The sequence below is a fragment of the Egretta garzetta genome, unplaced genomic scaffold (genome assembly GCF_000687185.1).
Source record: "Egretta garzetta isolate BGI_Z169 unplaced genomic scaffold, ASM68718v1 scaffold514, whole genome shotgun sequence".
Classification (NCBI taxonomy): domain Eukaryota; kingdom Metazoa; phylum Chordata; class Aves; order Pelecaniformes; family Ardeidae; genus Egretta; species Egretta garzetta.
In genome coordinates this window covers 76,237-92,664 of record NW_009259483.1, presented here as the reverse complement: position 1 = coordinate 92,664, position 16,428 = coordinate 76,237, and the positions used below count along the sequence as shown (strand labels likewise).

The 16,428-nt window shown below is 37.5% G+C and overlaps 1 protein-coding gene across 3 annotated transcripts in view; it reads left to right on the top strand.

Moving 5' to 3' along the window:
• The first annotated feature begins 6 nt into the window (after positions 1 to 6).
• Positions 7 to 16,428, top strand: part of HERPUD2 (HERPUD family member 2) — a 21,038-nt gene continuing 4,616 nt past the window's right edge. The window contains exons 1-4 of one of the 3 annotated variants that reach the window (XM_009637200.2): positions 7 to 283; positions 5,785 to 5,862; positions 9,154 to 9,267; positions 11,343 to 11,500. In XM_009637200.2, the coding sequence (XP_009635495.1) occupies positions 137 to 283; positions 5,785 to 5,862; positions 9,154 to 9,267; positions 11,343 to 11,500 (497 nt within the window). In that variant the 5' untranslated portion in view covers positions 7 to 136. The remainder of the gene's footprint in view (positions 284 to 5,784; positions 5,863 to 9,153; positions 9,268 to 11,342; positions 11,501 to 16,428) is intronic. The other 2 variants (XM_035892756.1, XM_035892758.1) reach the window with 2 other exon arrangements.

Sequence of the window (16,428 nt, the reverse complement as noted above, 5' to 3'; positions counted from 1 at the left end):
CGGGGATGGGCTCCCCCAGCTTCCCCAGGAAGTTCGCCCCCGGCCGCTGAACCCGCCCGGAGCGCCCAGGGAGGTTCCAGCGGCGTCGTCTCCCCGGGGAGAGGGAAGGGCAGGGCCCGCCGCCCCTGCGAGCAGCATGGACCCGAGCGCCGTCGGTCACCCGGTGACCCTCATCATCAAGGCCCCCAACCAGAAGTACACCGACCAGACCATTAACTGCTTCCTGGACTGGACTGTGGGCAGGCTAAAATCTCACCTCTCTGACGTCTACCCCAGTAAGCCGGTGAGTTGTTGGCCAGCCGTTTTTCCTCCTCTTGTCGGTGAGACCGGCGTTGGGGTAACTTCTGGGCGGTCGATCAAGGCTTCCCTTAGGCGCTCTGCAAAATAAACAAGGGAGAGCCCTACTGCCAAAGGGCAGTGGCTGGGTCTCTGCTGTCAGGGCAGTTGGCGGTATAGATAGCTGCTTTTTTACGTGGTTTGAGAAGATCACAATATAGCGTTCTGAAAAGTGGTATCACTGAAGATACTTGTTAATGCTCTGTTCACCTGAATTCCAGGTCTTAAAAAAGTTATCTCAGTTAACTCAGTTGAAGATTAATTTCTGTAAACGTAAGAGTTCTGTCTGAAGGAACTACAGTACTTAAGTGATAGAGCTAAAGTTACTACGAACTAGTGAATCCACTGAGGTGTGGGGCAGATAAATGTTTATTCACAACATTATTTGAAACAGGCAATTGAACAGCCTCCAGAATGATTTCTTTTTTTTTTTTTTTTTTTCCTCTTTGAAAAGCTGTTTTTTTGAGGCGGTGCTGAAAGCCCTGCTCTCTGATGTTCCACAAACTTGTGTGGCAGTTGTGACTATTTTGAAACTTGATATAAAAGCTTCTATCTTTTTTTGATCACTGAGAAAAATATAATTTATTTCTAAATCCTTTTAAGTTCTAAATTTGACAGTTAAAAGGTTATGAAAAACTATGCAGATAATAATAAAAGATAATGCTGCACCTGTTTAGAATGGCAGTCATACAGAACAGTGTATTTGAAAACTTGTTCCAGAAAACTGTATAAAGGGAGTGACTTTGCCTCCACATTGCAGCAGCATGCAAGGCCTGAAGCTTGCTGTAGAAAACATCAGACAAAAGTCGTGTTTATATTGTAAGTGATTAGTATTCACCTAGTTCAGTAGAAAAATTATTGGCATTGCTGATTTCTCTCTTTTTTGGGGGAGGAAAAAAGGCAAAATAGTGGCTTTGTGTCTCAAAGGGGGTTTCTGCCTTTTGGAGAAAGCAGAAGAAAAGCAGTCAGCAACTGAGGCTGTGTCACTGGTATATTGAGATCTATTAAGCAGTATTTGAGTTTGCTGATTTAGTTATTGATGTGAGTAATTCTCTGCTGAGAGCGCTTATCTGCTGTGAAAGAAATGAATACGTGACTTCAGCTGATTGCTGCTTCCTCCTCCTCGCTAGAAACTACTCCTGTAACATATTTGTGTTTAAACACTAGTCTTCTGACTCATCCTTTGATCTTGCTAAATTGGGCTTCTAGGAAGAATCCTTAATGAACAAGAGGTTTTTATGTTGCACTGTAGGTTTTAACCATTAGTATAATATTAAATTTCAGTTTCCTGGTACATCTTTCTTCTGTTGAAAATTGGTTCCTCAACATGCTTCTCATTAAATAACTAGTTCAGAATCCCAAAAATTGTTCTGGGTTGAAGGATGAGGAGCTTCTTTTGTGAAAATTATCTCAGTAATTCCAACTTAATTTGGATTTACCGTACTTTCAATTAAACTAGTAACTGGACGCTTTTTATTTCATAGAACCTTTCAAATTAATAACGTGGGAGCGGAGAAAGGTGTTTCATAGGATGTCTCCTATGTATAGGAAAACTGAAAAGTATATTTTTGGCTTGATAGGTGTTTGACGTTGAGTGTTACGCTTTTTTCAGATTTGTTGAAATTTTTGTGCTTCTAGGACTTTTTTCCTCTCTTTTTTTTTTTCTTTCTTTTTAAACCAGATCAGTGTCAAAAGCTTGTCAATCAAATTTACATTCCCTGAATGTGATAGGTCCTGGAAATAACTTCTATTATAATGCTATTTTAAGAGTGCAAGAGTACATCAGAACACACATGCTCTATACAGGTATTGCAGTGTTCTTGAGGTGAAGGGTGTCAAATAGAAATCGGTTGCTATCACTGCTATACATAGTCTTTCAAGTTTTCACGTGGGACTTGTACCTCATTTTCCTATATACATTTGTAAATTGGTTGGTAAACTGGTGGTAACTGTACATGTTGTCCTTAAATTTACAGTTTATTAAGAGTATATCTTCAGAAAACAAGATGGTTAAAATAGGCAAATTAGAAGTTAGGCTTTGAGGCAGAGGTTTTTGTGATTTTTTTTTTTTTTTTTAGTGTAATTTGCATAAATTTCTTAGCTAAATATGTACAAATTCCAAGTACTGGCAGATTTAAAATGGTTTAGTTATCACTAAGTAAGTCACTGAGTAAGCTAAATTGGTTTAAAACAGTGGTAAATCAGTTTGTGGGTCTATACCAAGGTTCACATTCATCGATATTTTTTTTTTTCCCCCCGAGTGGACCTATTTCTCATAGCTAGAGTACTGCAGTTATAGTTTCCTCGAATGAAATGTTTATTTAAGAAAACTTGGAAAATCAGCCTGTATGTCTCAGTCTGGCAAATCTTACATTCAGTGCATTAACTACTGCATTGATTACACCGATAAACATTAGTTTAAAACTGCTGTGTTCCTCATTTCCTTTAGTACCTGTCATTTAGCATATATTTTACCTACAGTTCTAACCAGATGTGGTTGTTTGGGTTTTTATTACCTGTGGAAGAATGGGAGAGAGGCTGAATGACCAAAATAATCAATGTTTTGTAGCTGAAACAGGATATCTCAGAGATTGTCTATGTTTCTAAAGGAAGTTGCTGCTTTAGCTTGGTGGTTTTGATAGTGTGCTGGGTGTATCTAACTTGGATTAAGCATTGCAGAAGGAGTCTTGAAAAATGGAAGAAAAAAACCAATAGCTGATGAATTATTGCTTTTAAATACATCTCTTTTGGATTATGGTCTGAAAACTGTCTTCCACCTCATTTCCAGACTTTAGGTTCTAGAATCATTTTATCTGATGCTATGTGCTTCCTTAAGTCTATTTATTTATTTATTGTAATTTGCATCACAGTTGAGGGTTTTGGCTAGCAGTGTGCATGCTGTTCCTTGAAGCGGGAGGTGTGGTAGTGAACCTCCTCTGGCAGAGGATGAGGTGAATTCCTTTTCCATTTCCTTTGGAATATATGTGAATTACTGTGTTTTCACATTTATCACCTCTTCTTCCATCTGCATTGAAAAAAAAAAAAAATCCCACATCCAGAACTCCTGGATGTCTTTCACCGTGAGAATTGCCAGTGGTAATCCTGTAGTGCACAGGTATTTAAGTTATGTAGGGAGGAGTATGGGGTTTAAGACCTCATCTTCCCCCATTAATGTCTCTAGCTTAATATGATTAACAGTACTCAGTGTATGTGTAACCTCTTGTGGTTTTGTAGGGAGCTGAAACGCGTTACTGAAGGCTATGTAGTAGTCAGCTTTGAGGGGTCAGTTTAATCTAGCAGCTTCTTCTCTGTAAAGTATTGTTATCAAAAAATTAATTTGTACTACTAGTATCCTGTCTGTGAAGGTACTTAATTAGGTGGGGTTGAGGGGAGGTTCATACAGGGTACTGAAGAGAAGAATCTGCATTTGACCATATAGAATGCTGTACTATGGGTGGGACAGGCAAAGCAACACTCCATGGACATGTTGGATGATGGTACAAAGATTTAGAGTTTGGGGTTTTGTTGTTGCGTTTTGCTTGTTTTGTTTTAACTGCTTATCTGTTCTAATTAATCTGCAGATAATGCATCTCACGACCCTGAAACAAGGTTTCTGAGACTTTCTTCTGGCTCCCCTGGTAGTTCTAAAGCAACATGTGTCTAATTTACAGGAAAACAAAGTTTTCTGTAATCTCGATGCATGCATCAAATTCTAGCTTTTCTAAGAAGGCCTTTCCCAAATGCAAATAAGCATGTATTCTGTTAGCAGACTGTTCCTGCTTGAAAGGAGCAACCAAAACTGTATAGTTCGAAAGAAATTAGCCTGACATGAGAGACAGTCACTTTTTGTTGTTGTTTTAAATGCAAATAGAAGTAGTACAGCATGATGTTGAATTCATGGCAGTATTTTATCCATTGGAGCTGCAGATAAATAGTTCCCTGTGTTGTGAGACTTAGAAAATAGTGTATTGTGTCATTAATTAAAAATACAGAAAAATGCAGAAGTATATAGAAAATGATTCTTCAGTAGAAGTGATAAACAGTTCTGTACTGTGTGTGGTAGATTATGCACTTGTTTTTTAAAGCCAGGTATTTAATCACGAAGAGCTAGTATGAATTTGGGAAAAAAGTTAAAGCAAAAGCTTCTCAGATTTAATGTGTACTTTTTATAATACAGTTTTTTTCTAGTGATATGACACTATTTTTTTCAGGGAAAAATCAAGTTCTGCAACTTTTCTATGTTTTGCTGAGTTACAGGGAATCTGTAAAAGGCAATTGCAAGAAAAAAATTTTCAAAACTTCTGTAAAAGCTTTTTCTAGTCAGAGAGATCTGTGTCTCAGGTATTTGTGTGTTAGTACTCGCATGAATAAGACTGCAGAGTGGGCAAGAGAAGGCTGGGAGAGAAAGAGGAGAAATGTAAGACTAACTGTTTGCGTGATGGGGAAATTCTTCAAATATTTCATGCTGATAATGCATGTCCGTTCCAGTGATGTCAGGCTAGATTTCTTCATTTCGCATTTGTTTATGTTAGTGCTCTCCTTCAAGTGATAAACACTATTGTATTAATTTAGGATGCAAGCAGTAGTTAAACTGAACTGATGTATCAGTTGGTTTCTCTTAAATATTAATCCATATTAAAAGAATTTTAATGAGTTTTTCAAAAAAAAAAAAAAGGAGCTGTTTATTCACATAGAGCATGTTGGTGACCCACTGGTATTGAGACTATTTAAAACTTTCTGACAGCATAAAAGTGAATTGAGTGGGGTTGGGGCTTTTGTTTGCTGTTTTCTTTAACCAAGTAAACTGCCTGTTGTTTTACTGTACTGGACATCTTACTGTAGATAGGTACCCCAGATAGTTTCCTTATGAAAAGAATTTCGTCATTTTCTCTTCTGTGTAGAATAATTAAGTTATGATGTTATGAATAACATATCATTTGTTTAAAAAAAAAAATCTTTGTTGGCATTACTAAGGTATTTAAACTGTGGAAGTGTAAAAACAGGCAAAAAAGCTTACAAAGTTTGAAGGCTACCTTGAAAAAAATACTTTTGTTGCTTCATTCCATTATTCCACTATTTTTGGTTTTTTTTTTCTTTGCCCCAGCCACTTTTCCATCAACTTTTTCAGCAAGTGCCTGGCAATGAGAGCAGGGTAAAGAGCAAATCTTTAAAAGAAAGGAATTTTTTAATATACTTGATAGTTTTCTTGAGCACCATTTGCTGGTTAAGTGTTGTTAATTGTTATGGCACTCTTGCTGAGTGCATAGTAGCAGAATTCTTTTTCAGAATTAATTTGCGAGTTGGACTTGTGAAGCCTCTGAAATGTTTTTAAGGCTATCTGTTGGTGGTTGGAATTATAAGGGGTTTTCTCATCTGCAAATGTTGTCTCCAGCTGTATAGCTGTACAGCAGGGAAAAGCTAAATTCCTTTCTTTGTCCCATCTCCTAGTCTACAAAGGATCAGAGACTGGTGTATTCTGGCAGACTGCTTCCTGATCATCTGCAGCTGAAAGATGTTCTCAGAAAAGTAAGCTTTATATCAACACCGTATGATATATGATGAAAATCCCTTTTTGGGAATTGGGAATGTAGATTTGTATTGTTTAGCTTCAAATTTTCATTGTCGTATTGAGAGATGTAACCATATAATGTTGGTATGGTCGGGCAAATGTATTTTTCATGTATCCCTTGCCTGTAGGATTGTGATACTTGTGGATTGAGGCATGTTTCCAGTTGGCGGGAGAGCAAGTAGGCTAAGTCCCAAGCAAGTGATAAGTAGAATGACTTCTTTGGGCAGTTCCCACTGTGACCTAAACGGAATAATTTTAACAAATTTGTGTTGGTTTGGGACATCATTTCATTTCTTGTATGTACTTCAATTCAAGAATTTACATGAAAAATGGCAGTTGTCTAAGCAAATTAAGGGTAATATATTTATATGCAAAACCAGAATTCTAAATTCCTGAATGCTTTTGCTGGGAAAGCTGTTTGTTGTCCTGGTTTTATTCATCAACTATTAATTGTTCCTGATGATGTTTGAAAGTTTGCTGGTTCTTGCGGGTTGTTTATTACTACTATTCTGCTGGTTTATCTTGGAAAAAATAATTCTAACTAATCTAACTTTGGATTCTTTGGTCAATGTTTAAATTAAATCCAAATCCTGAGTACACACGATATCTGGTGTAGGAAATCTTGGAATATATCTACTTGATTCTCAAATTGGTTCAAATAGTTTGGACTGATGCTACCAAGTAATAGGGACTTCCTTAAGTTAGTAAAGTTCTTAAAAATATGCAGAATAAGATCATACTTAGAGCAGATTATAAAGAACTTTGTTTCAGTTTCAATGGTAAGAGAAAACAACGCATTATGTTGAGTAGTCTTTAAACTCGTAGTAAACAGATCAGGATGCATCAATAGCTATGTTTGGAAAATACTTTAGGTCATGAAACAATTATACAGGTTTTAATCCTATGAAATAGGTAAACTGTAATACAGTACTTGGGTGTTGGTCACGATACTTTTTTGTAATGTGTTACGGTAAAAAAATCAAGGTACAGACTGCAAGAGTGCACTTTGGTATGGAGGAAAGTCTCTCAAGGAGAATAATAGTTTAGTGAAAGTGGGCAACTGAACTTCCATGTCTAGTATGGAAAAAACAATGCAGAGAAGTCTTGAGTATTGCTTGAGCAGACTAACACTGTTGTTACTTTACAGTCTTCATTCTGAAATAGATTTTAAATTAGATTTAACTGCTTACCAAAAAATGATTAAAATTTACTATGTATAGATTTACTAGAAAACTGGAGCTGGACTATTGCCAACCAGTATGTGTCCTGTACCACTTAAAAGTTCATGAAAATGGTTATATAACTTAACCTCAAAGCGTAGTTTTGCTTGTTAAGGACAAAATGAATTCTGACTCCCTTAAATTCACTTGGCCTGCTTACAGCAGACTAGTTTTAGGAAACACAATTTCAAACCTTACTTACGTGCTAGAGGAGAAACTTTGCCTAAGTAATGTCTTCATTATACAGGGGCTATATTTGATTTTCAAGGTATTGTAGTAGCTATAGGGCTTGGGTTTAGTTAAAGAAATTTAGTGAATTTAGAAACATACTCATCAGTCTTAAGTACAAAGTTAAAAATTTGTGTTGGAAGAAGAGGACATTTTTGTGCTCAAGCTTTTAAGAGTTTTTGGAAAAAAGGTATGATTACTCTGAAGTTCAGTCTCATTCTCTGCCGTATTCTTCCTGCTTCATCGGCTATAAATTCCTAGTATTATCTGAGGATTTACTAAATCTTACAATTTAGCTTTGTGATACTTTGATACTGAGTGGCGTCATTTCACTGATACAAAACACCTTGATGCACTCTTCAAGCATAGTGATGTCCAATTTGTTATGTATAAACAGAAATGTATTATAATACAACTGTCACACTGAATAAAGTTGTACCCTGTAAGCTTACAAGTAGTATGTCTAGCTTCCTTTGCCTTTCTGAGTGGCATTAAGTTCTTACCTAGAAGGAAGGTAACTACTTAGGTTAAAGGCTTTTGACATGGTCAGAACGATGATCACCCGCGTTCAGTGGTCTCTGATCATTGCTTACTATCACCAACTAGCAAGGAACTACACTTAATGTAATAGCAAGGCCATGCTTTGGGGCCAGAAACCTGATACATGCAGAGGAGTTTAAATGAATGTGGATGTGGATAGGCCAGCAGTAATGCACAATGGTGTGTAAAAGCAGTTACCCAGTTTTCTTTATTCCTAAAGATTAAAACTTAAAAATGAGTAAATGTGTGTGTTAACTTTTTTTATAGTTTAAAAAACCCTCCAAACCTGGTATATCTAAATGTCATCTCATTAAAAACTGCAGCTTCACTGCACCACGCTGATTTCAGAAGAGGATAGAATTATGTTTTGTTGGTTTTCTTGTTTAAAAATGTGTTTCTGAGGAAGCTGTAGTGTGCAACTTAAACACACAGTCATAGTAGTTCTTATTGCTGTGGCAATATAAGCTTCAGGCATGCTGATATAATGGGGTATTTTCATCTGGTACAGTGAAATAGCTTCAGATTGAACTTGTTATGGCATTCATGTTGGGGGGGGGGAGCATATTAATGAAGAATTGTCATGGGCTGATTACTACATGGTTTCAAGTGGTGCCACTTGTATTCCTAAACATTTGAAAGTGAGGAAGTGGACTCCAGTCACGTCTAGTACTTACAATAGCATTCCCTGAGTGTGGAATATCTGCAGGGGCTCTTCATTTGGGCATCTGAAGGTTAGGCTTGAGCCAAGCTTAACACTAGAATGAGGTAGAGGCAATGGCTGGTACATTTTTTCTTACCTTGGTCTGCTTGTGGAATTCCAGTGCCTACATTTTTCATTTACCCTGATGTCTTTACTGAATAACACTCTTCATTAGATCTCAGTGCAAATGTAAGCATTCTTAACTTCAGGGAAACCCAGCCCTGTAAAGGGTTTGAGATTTTTCCAAAATAAAAGTTAGAGCTTATGATATACTTCCTTATGTTTCTCTGTGCAGTCTTCCAATGGTTCTGCTATACTGCAGTTCCAGGGAAAACTGGGGGTAAGTGAATGTTCAGTATGTTACTGTAGATGGCAGCTAAGAAAACATCAGTTGTGAAACAGTACATTTTTCTTGTGCTAGGCTCAAGTTTTGCTTTATGGTCTCTCCATTTTGTATAATGTTTCTTCACTGATTGCAAATGCAGCTTTGAAAAGACATTTTTTGCTTGTAAATTTCTCAAATACCATTGCTTTAGCTCTTCACTTTCTTTCATTTTTAGCAAGATGAGTATCATATGGTTCATCTGGTATGTACTTCCCGGACACCCCCAAGTTCTCCAAAACCCAGCACCAGTAGAGAAGGTCACGGAGCTTCAACCTCGAGCAGTAGCTCAGTGAGTGGTTTTTTTTTTTTTTTTCATACACAGGACATGGATTTCTTCTACGCTGAGGAAGCTTTCCAGGAATTTATCTCTTAATTTTTAAATTTTGACTGTAAAACAGTGTGATGGAAGTAGAACATGCCATGTGAATTTGTACAATTAGACTTATTTAAGTGTGCCACTTTACTTGAACAAAGATGACCTTTTTTCAAATTGTAACACAATAATGCTTATTAGATGATAAAACACTACTCTAAGCTATTCTTTACTCTTAACACTTTATCAAAAAGTACATTTTCCCTTCTCTCCATATCCTTGTATCTTTGGCAGAAATCGAGCGGTGTGTTCAGATTTTTAAAAAAGAAAAAACCTAAGTTCTGATTTATTTTGTGAAAACTTGAAGAGAGACCAGTCTAATTTGTGCCCTTGTTGTGAGGCAGACAGGTGGAGCTTGGCCAGCATTCATTCTGCTTGGCAAGAATTGGCCAGTACGTGTGTAGCAGCTTCAGGGGAGTCATAGTGTCTGTAAGACAGCGAGGAGTAGGAAGTGTTCTTAACGTTTTATTCATTAAGGTGTTCATAGAATGTCTTTTTAAGGGTGTTTTGAGTCTTCCCCTCTTCACACCCTCCAAAAATGATGTTCTTTGATTGTAGTCTGTTTTAACAGAAGGGCAGTCAATGTTTCTGTTGATGACTTGGCTCATCATCACTGCAGTTCTCTTGGCTTTTTCCAGAGCTGGCAGTATCACTAAGCAACCCTTAGAGGTTAGTCAGAAAGGAATGTATGCAATACCATTGTAGGTACTTCTCATCTGTGGTGTGGTGATTATCAGCATATGGGAAATACCTTTCTGGTAATAAGCTGTCTTCATTCTTCTGTCAGTAGGGTACTGTTTTCAGTTGCTGTGTGACAGTCGGTAATACAAGCAGTTTAAGCAATAATAGAGAGTGGACGATGGTTACATTGTCTTTTCAAAAGCTGTATTTATATCTTTCTTCGCAAGCAGGACACAGGGGGCCTTCTTTCTGACTGTTTTATTGCTATGTAGATCAGTTGTAAATCTTGTATTTACGTGACTATATTAATAACTGCTTAAAGCAGTCAGTATGCACAGTGTTAAGTTCATAATACTTTGAAGGAAACAACATAACCCCAAGGCTTGAATGGCGTTTGTTCTTCCATTTGTTTTTTATTTTTGTTTTTCCCCCCACTGTCTAGTGGTAAATTTTTCTTGTTTTCCTTTGTAGGGCAAATGTGATATGGATGTCTTAAGTAATTGCAGCTCCTCACTTCCTGAGTTGTCAAAGTTGAAGAGGATTTTCTACTGAGTAAACATTACAGTAATGCTTAGCAACAGGATTTGGAGATTTATTAAAACTAAAATAATGCATCTCAATGGCCAAATTGCAATCTTGTTATGGTGACAAATAATCTAGGAGAGCCAGCTGTTGTCCTGCTTCCAGGGTTAAGTATTGCTCTTGGAAAGCATTGAAGGTCTGACACACTAGTTTAGGTGTGTTTCTGGGAGCCTAAGTAGTTCCTGGCTACTTTTCTGCTGCCACCCCCTCCCAGCAGCAAACACAGCAGTTTGAATTGGGAAGCTGGCACAGTGAAGAGGATGAGCAGAAGGGGAAACTGAAAACAAGAATAGACGAATGGTATTTTAAGCCACTGCAGGCACTGTTGTCTCTGAATATAAAGTCTTCTCCTGAGGTTGTAGTTACTTTATTTAATGGTAGCCACTAGAATTTTTGTTGCTGCTAAATATTCTTTGGATTAAGCTTTAGTGTGGTTCAGCTTTTTGAAACTTTGATTCCCAGTGACTTGTGGTTTTCTCTGGGATCTATCAAGTGTTGAGTCGTTCTGAAAACGTCACTTTTTTTTATATGTACAGAGTGCAATTTTGAATTTCTGCTTTTACTAAAGGTTTGCCAGAACCAGTAAACCCCCAGAAGACTTGCCTGGTGCTTATATTCTCAATAAAACTTATGACAAAACATTAAAGCAAGTAGTTTTTTAAGACACAGTAGTAAATCTTGTAACTGTGGCAAAAAGATCCCCAACCTCAATTTTGTTTATTTTTAAGAATTTGGACCGTTCTGGATCAACCGCTGCCTCACCCACAAACCAAGAAGCTTCATCTACGTCGTTGAACACTAGTGCTGATGGAGTGAGGCATCGTAATATTCCACAAGTACAAAGCAACCCCATACCAAGCCCCCAGTTCCCCTATTTAATGCAAGGGTAAGTGAGATGGAAGCAATCCTCAGCTCTTTGATACTCTTTAAAGTACTTTAACTGTTCAGTTGCGTTATGTTTCTTTTGCAGTCTGCAGTATTATTTGGCTAGTTCATCTTGAAGCATAAGTCACATCTAGAAACATTTTTAATACAAGTGTTAATGTTTTTAGCCAGGGGTCAATGAAAGAGTAAAGTGTTCTTGGTGCTCACCTTCAGGCTCGTTTTTTTTTGTTTTTTTTTTTTTGTGCTTTCTGCCCTCCACTTCCTCTTAAGTGCAGCTGTAGTGGATGTAGTTAGTAATATAATTGATAAAATTACTGCTTCTGGTTGCTTTTTCTAGTCCTTTATTGTAATCATCAACACTAAATTCTTACCAGAATATGATGGTTCTTAGTTTTTGACACGTGAGAGATCTAACTCTTCACTTCTCCATATTGGATTCAACTGTAGAAATGATATGCTGGTGTTTTGAGTACATGTAAGTGCTTATGTATCTACAACAGAATTTTGAAGTATTTTTATACATACCTATGAAATGTAACCAGTGTACATTTCTAGATCATATCTGTTGTTATGTAACTTACACAATTCCATCCTTTTTTTTGCACTTAAAAAGTAGGTTTAGGAATTTTTAACTCATGTGACCTTCGCAGCTTCTTAAACTTTGTTTTCTTCCAAGTGGAAGGTGGGTGGATAGTGCATTCTGAGATGATAGCTGTCATTTCCTTAGGGAATGCTCTTTCTGACAAGGTGTTCTCCCAGTACTGTATAGATTTTAGAGATATTTTATTGGAGAATGTTAGCAGGTTCATCGTTCTTTCTGTTTAAACAGTAACAAATGTTTGTGTCACTGGAAAGAAAACAGATGTCAAGAACTGTCAAAAATTTATTTTGTTTCAGTTCAATTTACTTGCTCTCTTGTTAGAGTTAACCTAGACTTTACTAGTCTTACTAATTTTCATCCTGAATTCCTTCAAGTCCATTTTGTTATTTACCTGAAATGTACTGTCTACTGGGAAGAAATTGCCTTTGCCATAGGTGGAGTGCTTACGTTATTCTGACCACATGCATCTCTGCAGGAGTGGTTATACTTGCCTTGATGACAAAGCTAGGTGATGCTAGGTTGACTGTCAAGACTGCTGTTTGGTGTAATGTAAATTAATTCCAGAAGCAATTTGTCATGTGTTACGTAAGTTACTAATCTGTAAGAAGTTTTAATGTTTTTTTAATTAGCTTTTCACGTAAGCATACCCTTTTTTTGTCAGTATGTATGGTGAACTGAATAGCCCATGGGCTTCAAAAAGGCAATAGAACCATTGTTCAGTCTTATAGCTGAAATAGTTAATTAAAATACAGCGGGAAACATCAGTTTGGAAGACACTACTGTGTCTGAAAAAAAGAATAACTTCTAAATAAATAAAAACACTAAGTCTATGTCTGTATTAGCAAGTAATGTGGATTGAGAGGAGTGGATCTGTAGACTGAAATAGATGCTGAGAACCTGACCTCAACACGCTGCACATACTTCAGGATTTTTTGTCTTATTTGGACTATCACTAGTTTGGTCACCTGGAATGGGTGCCTATTTGTGGCTAAAGAGCATTAGCAGTGCACCTAAATCGCATCTTTTAACTTAGTGTAATCCAAAAGGAATCCAGATGGTGATCCAAGGGCATTCTGTGGTGCAAACAAAACTGTAGTAAGAGGAAGTGACTGTGTATTTGCTTCAAAAGTGCAGTCCTGACCTGAAGAGAAATGCCAAAATAAATCACCCCTAAATAATCTTAGGCCTTTTTTGTAAAAGTAATTTAATGGAATGCTATCAGAACTTAAGGTAGATCTTTGCTGCAGGCTGCTGGGCACTGGCTGTGCTCCACTCCAAATAGCCTGTGACAGTGCCTGCTGTTGTTCGCTGTAGTCTTAAAAAACCCTTTTTAATGCTTTCAATAATCTTCTCCAGTGCATCTGTGTTTGCTTCAGGGCACTGCTACTTGTATTCTAGCAATAAGAAATGCCTTCTGTTTTGTAGCTGCTCTCTTAAACGTCATTTGAGGCAATGAAAACTAGCTTTAATGTAATTTGTACACAGACTGAGACTTGTTAGGAACAATGAAGATTCGTAGCTGAAATTTGCATGCCTTGTGGATTTTACTGTTTCAAGACCAAACACTTTCATTCTAGCTGCATGATGAGCTATGGGCTCTTCTGATGGGGAAAGGTCTCCAGATGTTTGAAAATGTATGTGAGGGTCAGTTTTCTTGACCATTTTGCAACACTTTCATCAGTAAGGTAATTTGTACAAATAAGATTAAATTATGGGTTTGATGGTTTTTCTGTTCCTGGCACAAAACTTCAATGTGTGAGTTGAATACCCTTTGGGAAAACAGCTAACTCAGATTGTTAAAATATTACAGAGAAAGCGATTTAAAACTTTCTGTTGCTTTTGAGCTTTTGTAAATGCTGTTTTCTAAAAATGTAGACTTGAGGTGAAGGTGGGCAAGTAGTTTATATACCTACCAAGTCAGTCTTCCGCAGTGGAGTGCAAGCACAGCATTGTCTGCTCCTGTGGACGTAGTCGTGGATCAGGACCCCACTGTGGTTTGCAGGTACAAACAGAACAGATGGGCTCAGTCCTGAAATGGCTTGCATTTCAGATTGGAGAGTACTTGGAAGCAGTAAACAGACAAGAAATATCAAGGCAATGAGATTATTAGTCAATTGTGGGCAGCCCATCTAATGAAATGTTTTCGTATTGTGTACATAGTAATGTTTGAAAGTGAACAACAAAATGACATCCTGACAGCATGCAGTATGTTCTAGCACATAAATACCTTGCTTAATCAGTAGCCTTCGCGTGCTGTATTTTTTTTTTTTTTTTAATAGTAGCAAATAACATAGTGGAGGATATTGAAATAGCACTTCAAGTTGATATCCCAGGCTTGTATGAGACTAACACTAAATGAGATGTTTTTGTGGGTCAAGGTCATTAAATGCAGTTATTGTCAGTCACGCAGATCACAAGAGATTGAGCTTTTAAGTCTGAATAAAAGGTCTTATTTTTCCATTAGTGGTGAGCAGTATCTTCATGGTGACACTAGCTAACTAGTCTGACCTTACCCTCAAATTGAATCCCAGTTAGCTCATTTTAGGTGTCTCCCATAGACCAAAAGAAGTGATTCTGAGCTTTCTAGCTATTTAAAGATTAGTGTGCCTCTTTCTCTTCAGAATATTCTGAATCTACGTCTGCCATTTGAACTTTAAAAAGTGGGTTTTAACTTACCTAACTGTTCTTCTACTGTCTGCTCTGCTTTGTTCTCCAATCTTGGAATGCCTGTGCCTATCCATTTTGCTTCTCTGCTCTTGTGCTGTTGCTGCCATTCTTTTGAAATACTCTGCTTCCTGCCTCTCTTTCCTCCTTTTGGAAAAATACGAGGAGAAAGCACATGCTACTTTCCTTTTTCTTCGATCAGCAGGCTGGCTTGCTTTGCCAAGAAGAGCCTCTTCCTTTGGAGAGGTTCTTCTCGCTGAAATATGTGACACTGTGTTTAGGGTTGTTCCTGAATTTCAAAAGTTAACTTAATACCCTGGCAGCTGTAATAGCTGTATAATTGATATCACCTGCCTCATTCTGATTTTTGATGCGCAAATAGAATACTGCTGAGCTAGTTGGCATTCTAAGGCAGAAGCCAGTTCTTGAATATTAATGTCTACTCTTTCTCATTAACCGAATCAGATCTTGGAAAGTTAAGTCTTAAAAAATATTTGAATGGGAAAGGAAAGAACGTGACATAACTGGAATCTTCTGTGATTTGTCTTGCTTGACTGGTTTCTTAATCTACTGTTAAGCTTTAGGACGTCAAGAAAGCAACTTTTGAAAGAGTTTGGAAGAAAGTAGAGGCTTGAATCCTGTAATATTTCTAAAAGGCCTGTCTGTGAAGGAGAGCTATTAGTCTAAGGCCTCTCAACTTCTGTTGAGCTCAACTTGGCAGTTTTAAAGAACCACCCTAAAATCTATAGGTGATGAGAACAAGAATTGATGAATTTCTGCAGAACTTGCGGAAGTTGGGTAGCACTGCTTATTGGTGACTGCGCTGGAGAAATAGGTCTGGTTGGCCAGTGAGTGGTCCTCCCTGTTTGCATCCCCAGGTGATATTCTACCTGCTTGAAATTGAGATGTTGCTCTGTGATTTGTCATAATGTAGTACTTAACGGCACCAATGTAGAATGTTTGGATCATCTTTACATTTTGAGGGACAAATGCTTTATGAGGGTCTGTTTTATGAATTTTGGAGGAATCTTATTTCTCCAAGTGTTTGCCAGTTCAGGGGATAGAAGAACACATGCTTAAAGCTCGCAGCCATAAAGATAAAAGCATGATCGATGTTTTTCAATAGCAGCTTGACAGCTTTACTGTTCCAGCATGTTAATTATGCATAAATAAGGAGCATCAGCAGGGCTGCCAGTTAACCCTTGTGATTTTTGAAAGACACCTAGAGTATTGCCTGTAATAATCTCAGTTTGTGTGTGTGGTATCAGGAAAGTAGCTTTTGCTTTCTTTTCTTTTTCTTCCCCCCCCCCCCCAAACTATTGTCAAAACAGGTTATGACTAAATATAAACATAAAAACAAGTTTTAGCAGAGGTCATGGAGTTGTATGGCAGGCTCTTGTCCAGAATTACAGTAAAATACTTACTCATGTGTAAGATGGAAAAAAGATTTTAATGTCTTCCTCCCATCTTTCTTTCTGGGCATGTCTTGTATATCTGAATGCCTGGTAGACTAATGAAATCTCTTGGTGATATCTTTGCAGGGAGTGCCTTACTTAGGGAACAGGTGTAGTCTGCAGTACAATTACAGCAGTCTCAGCTTTTGCTACCTGCAGTCTGAATAAACTTTTCTTCATGCTTTATACTCTCATGCTGTCCTGAAAGAT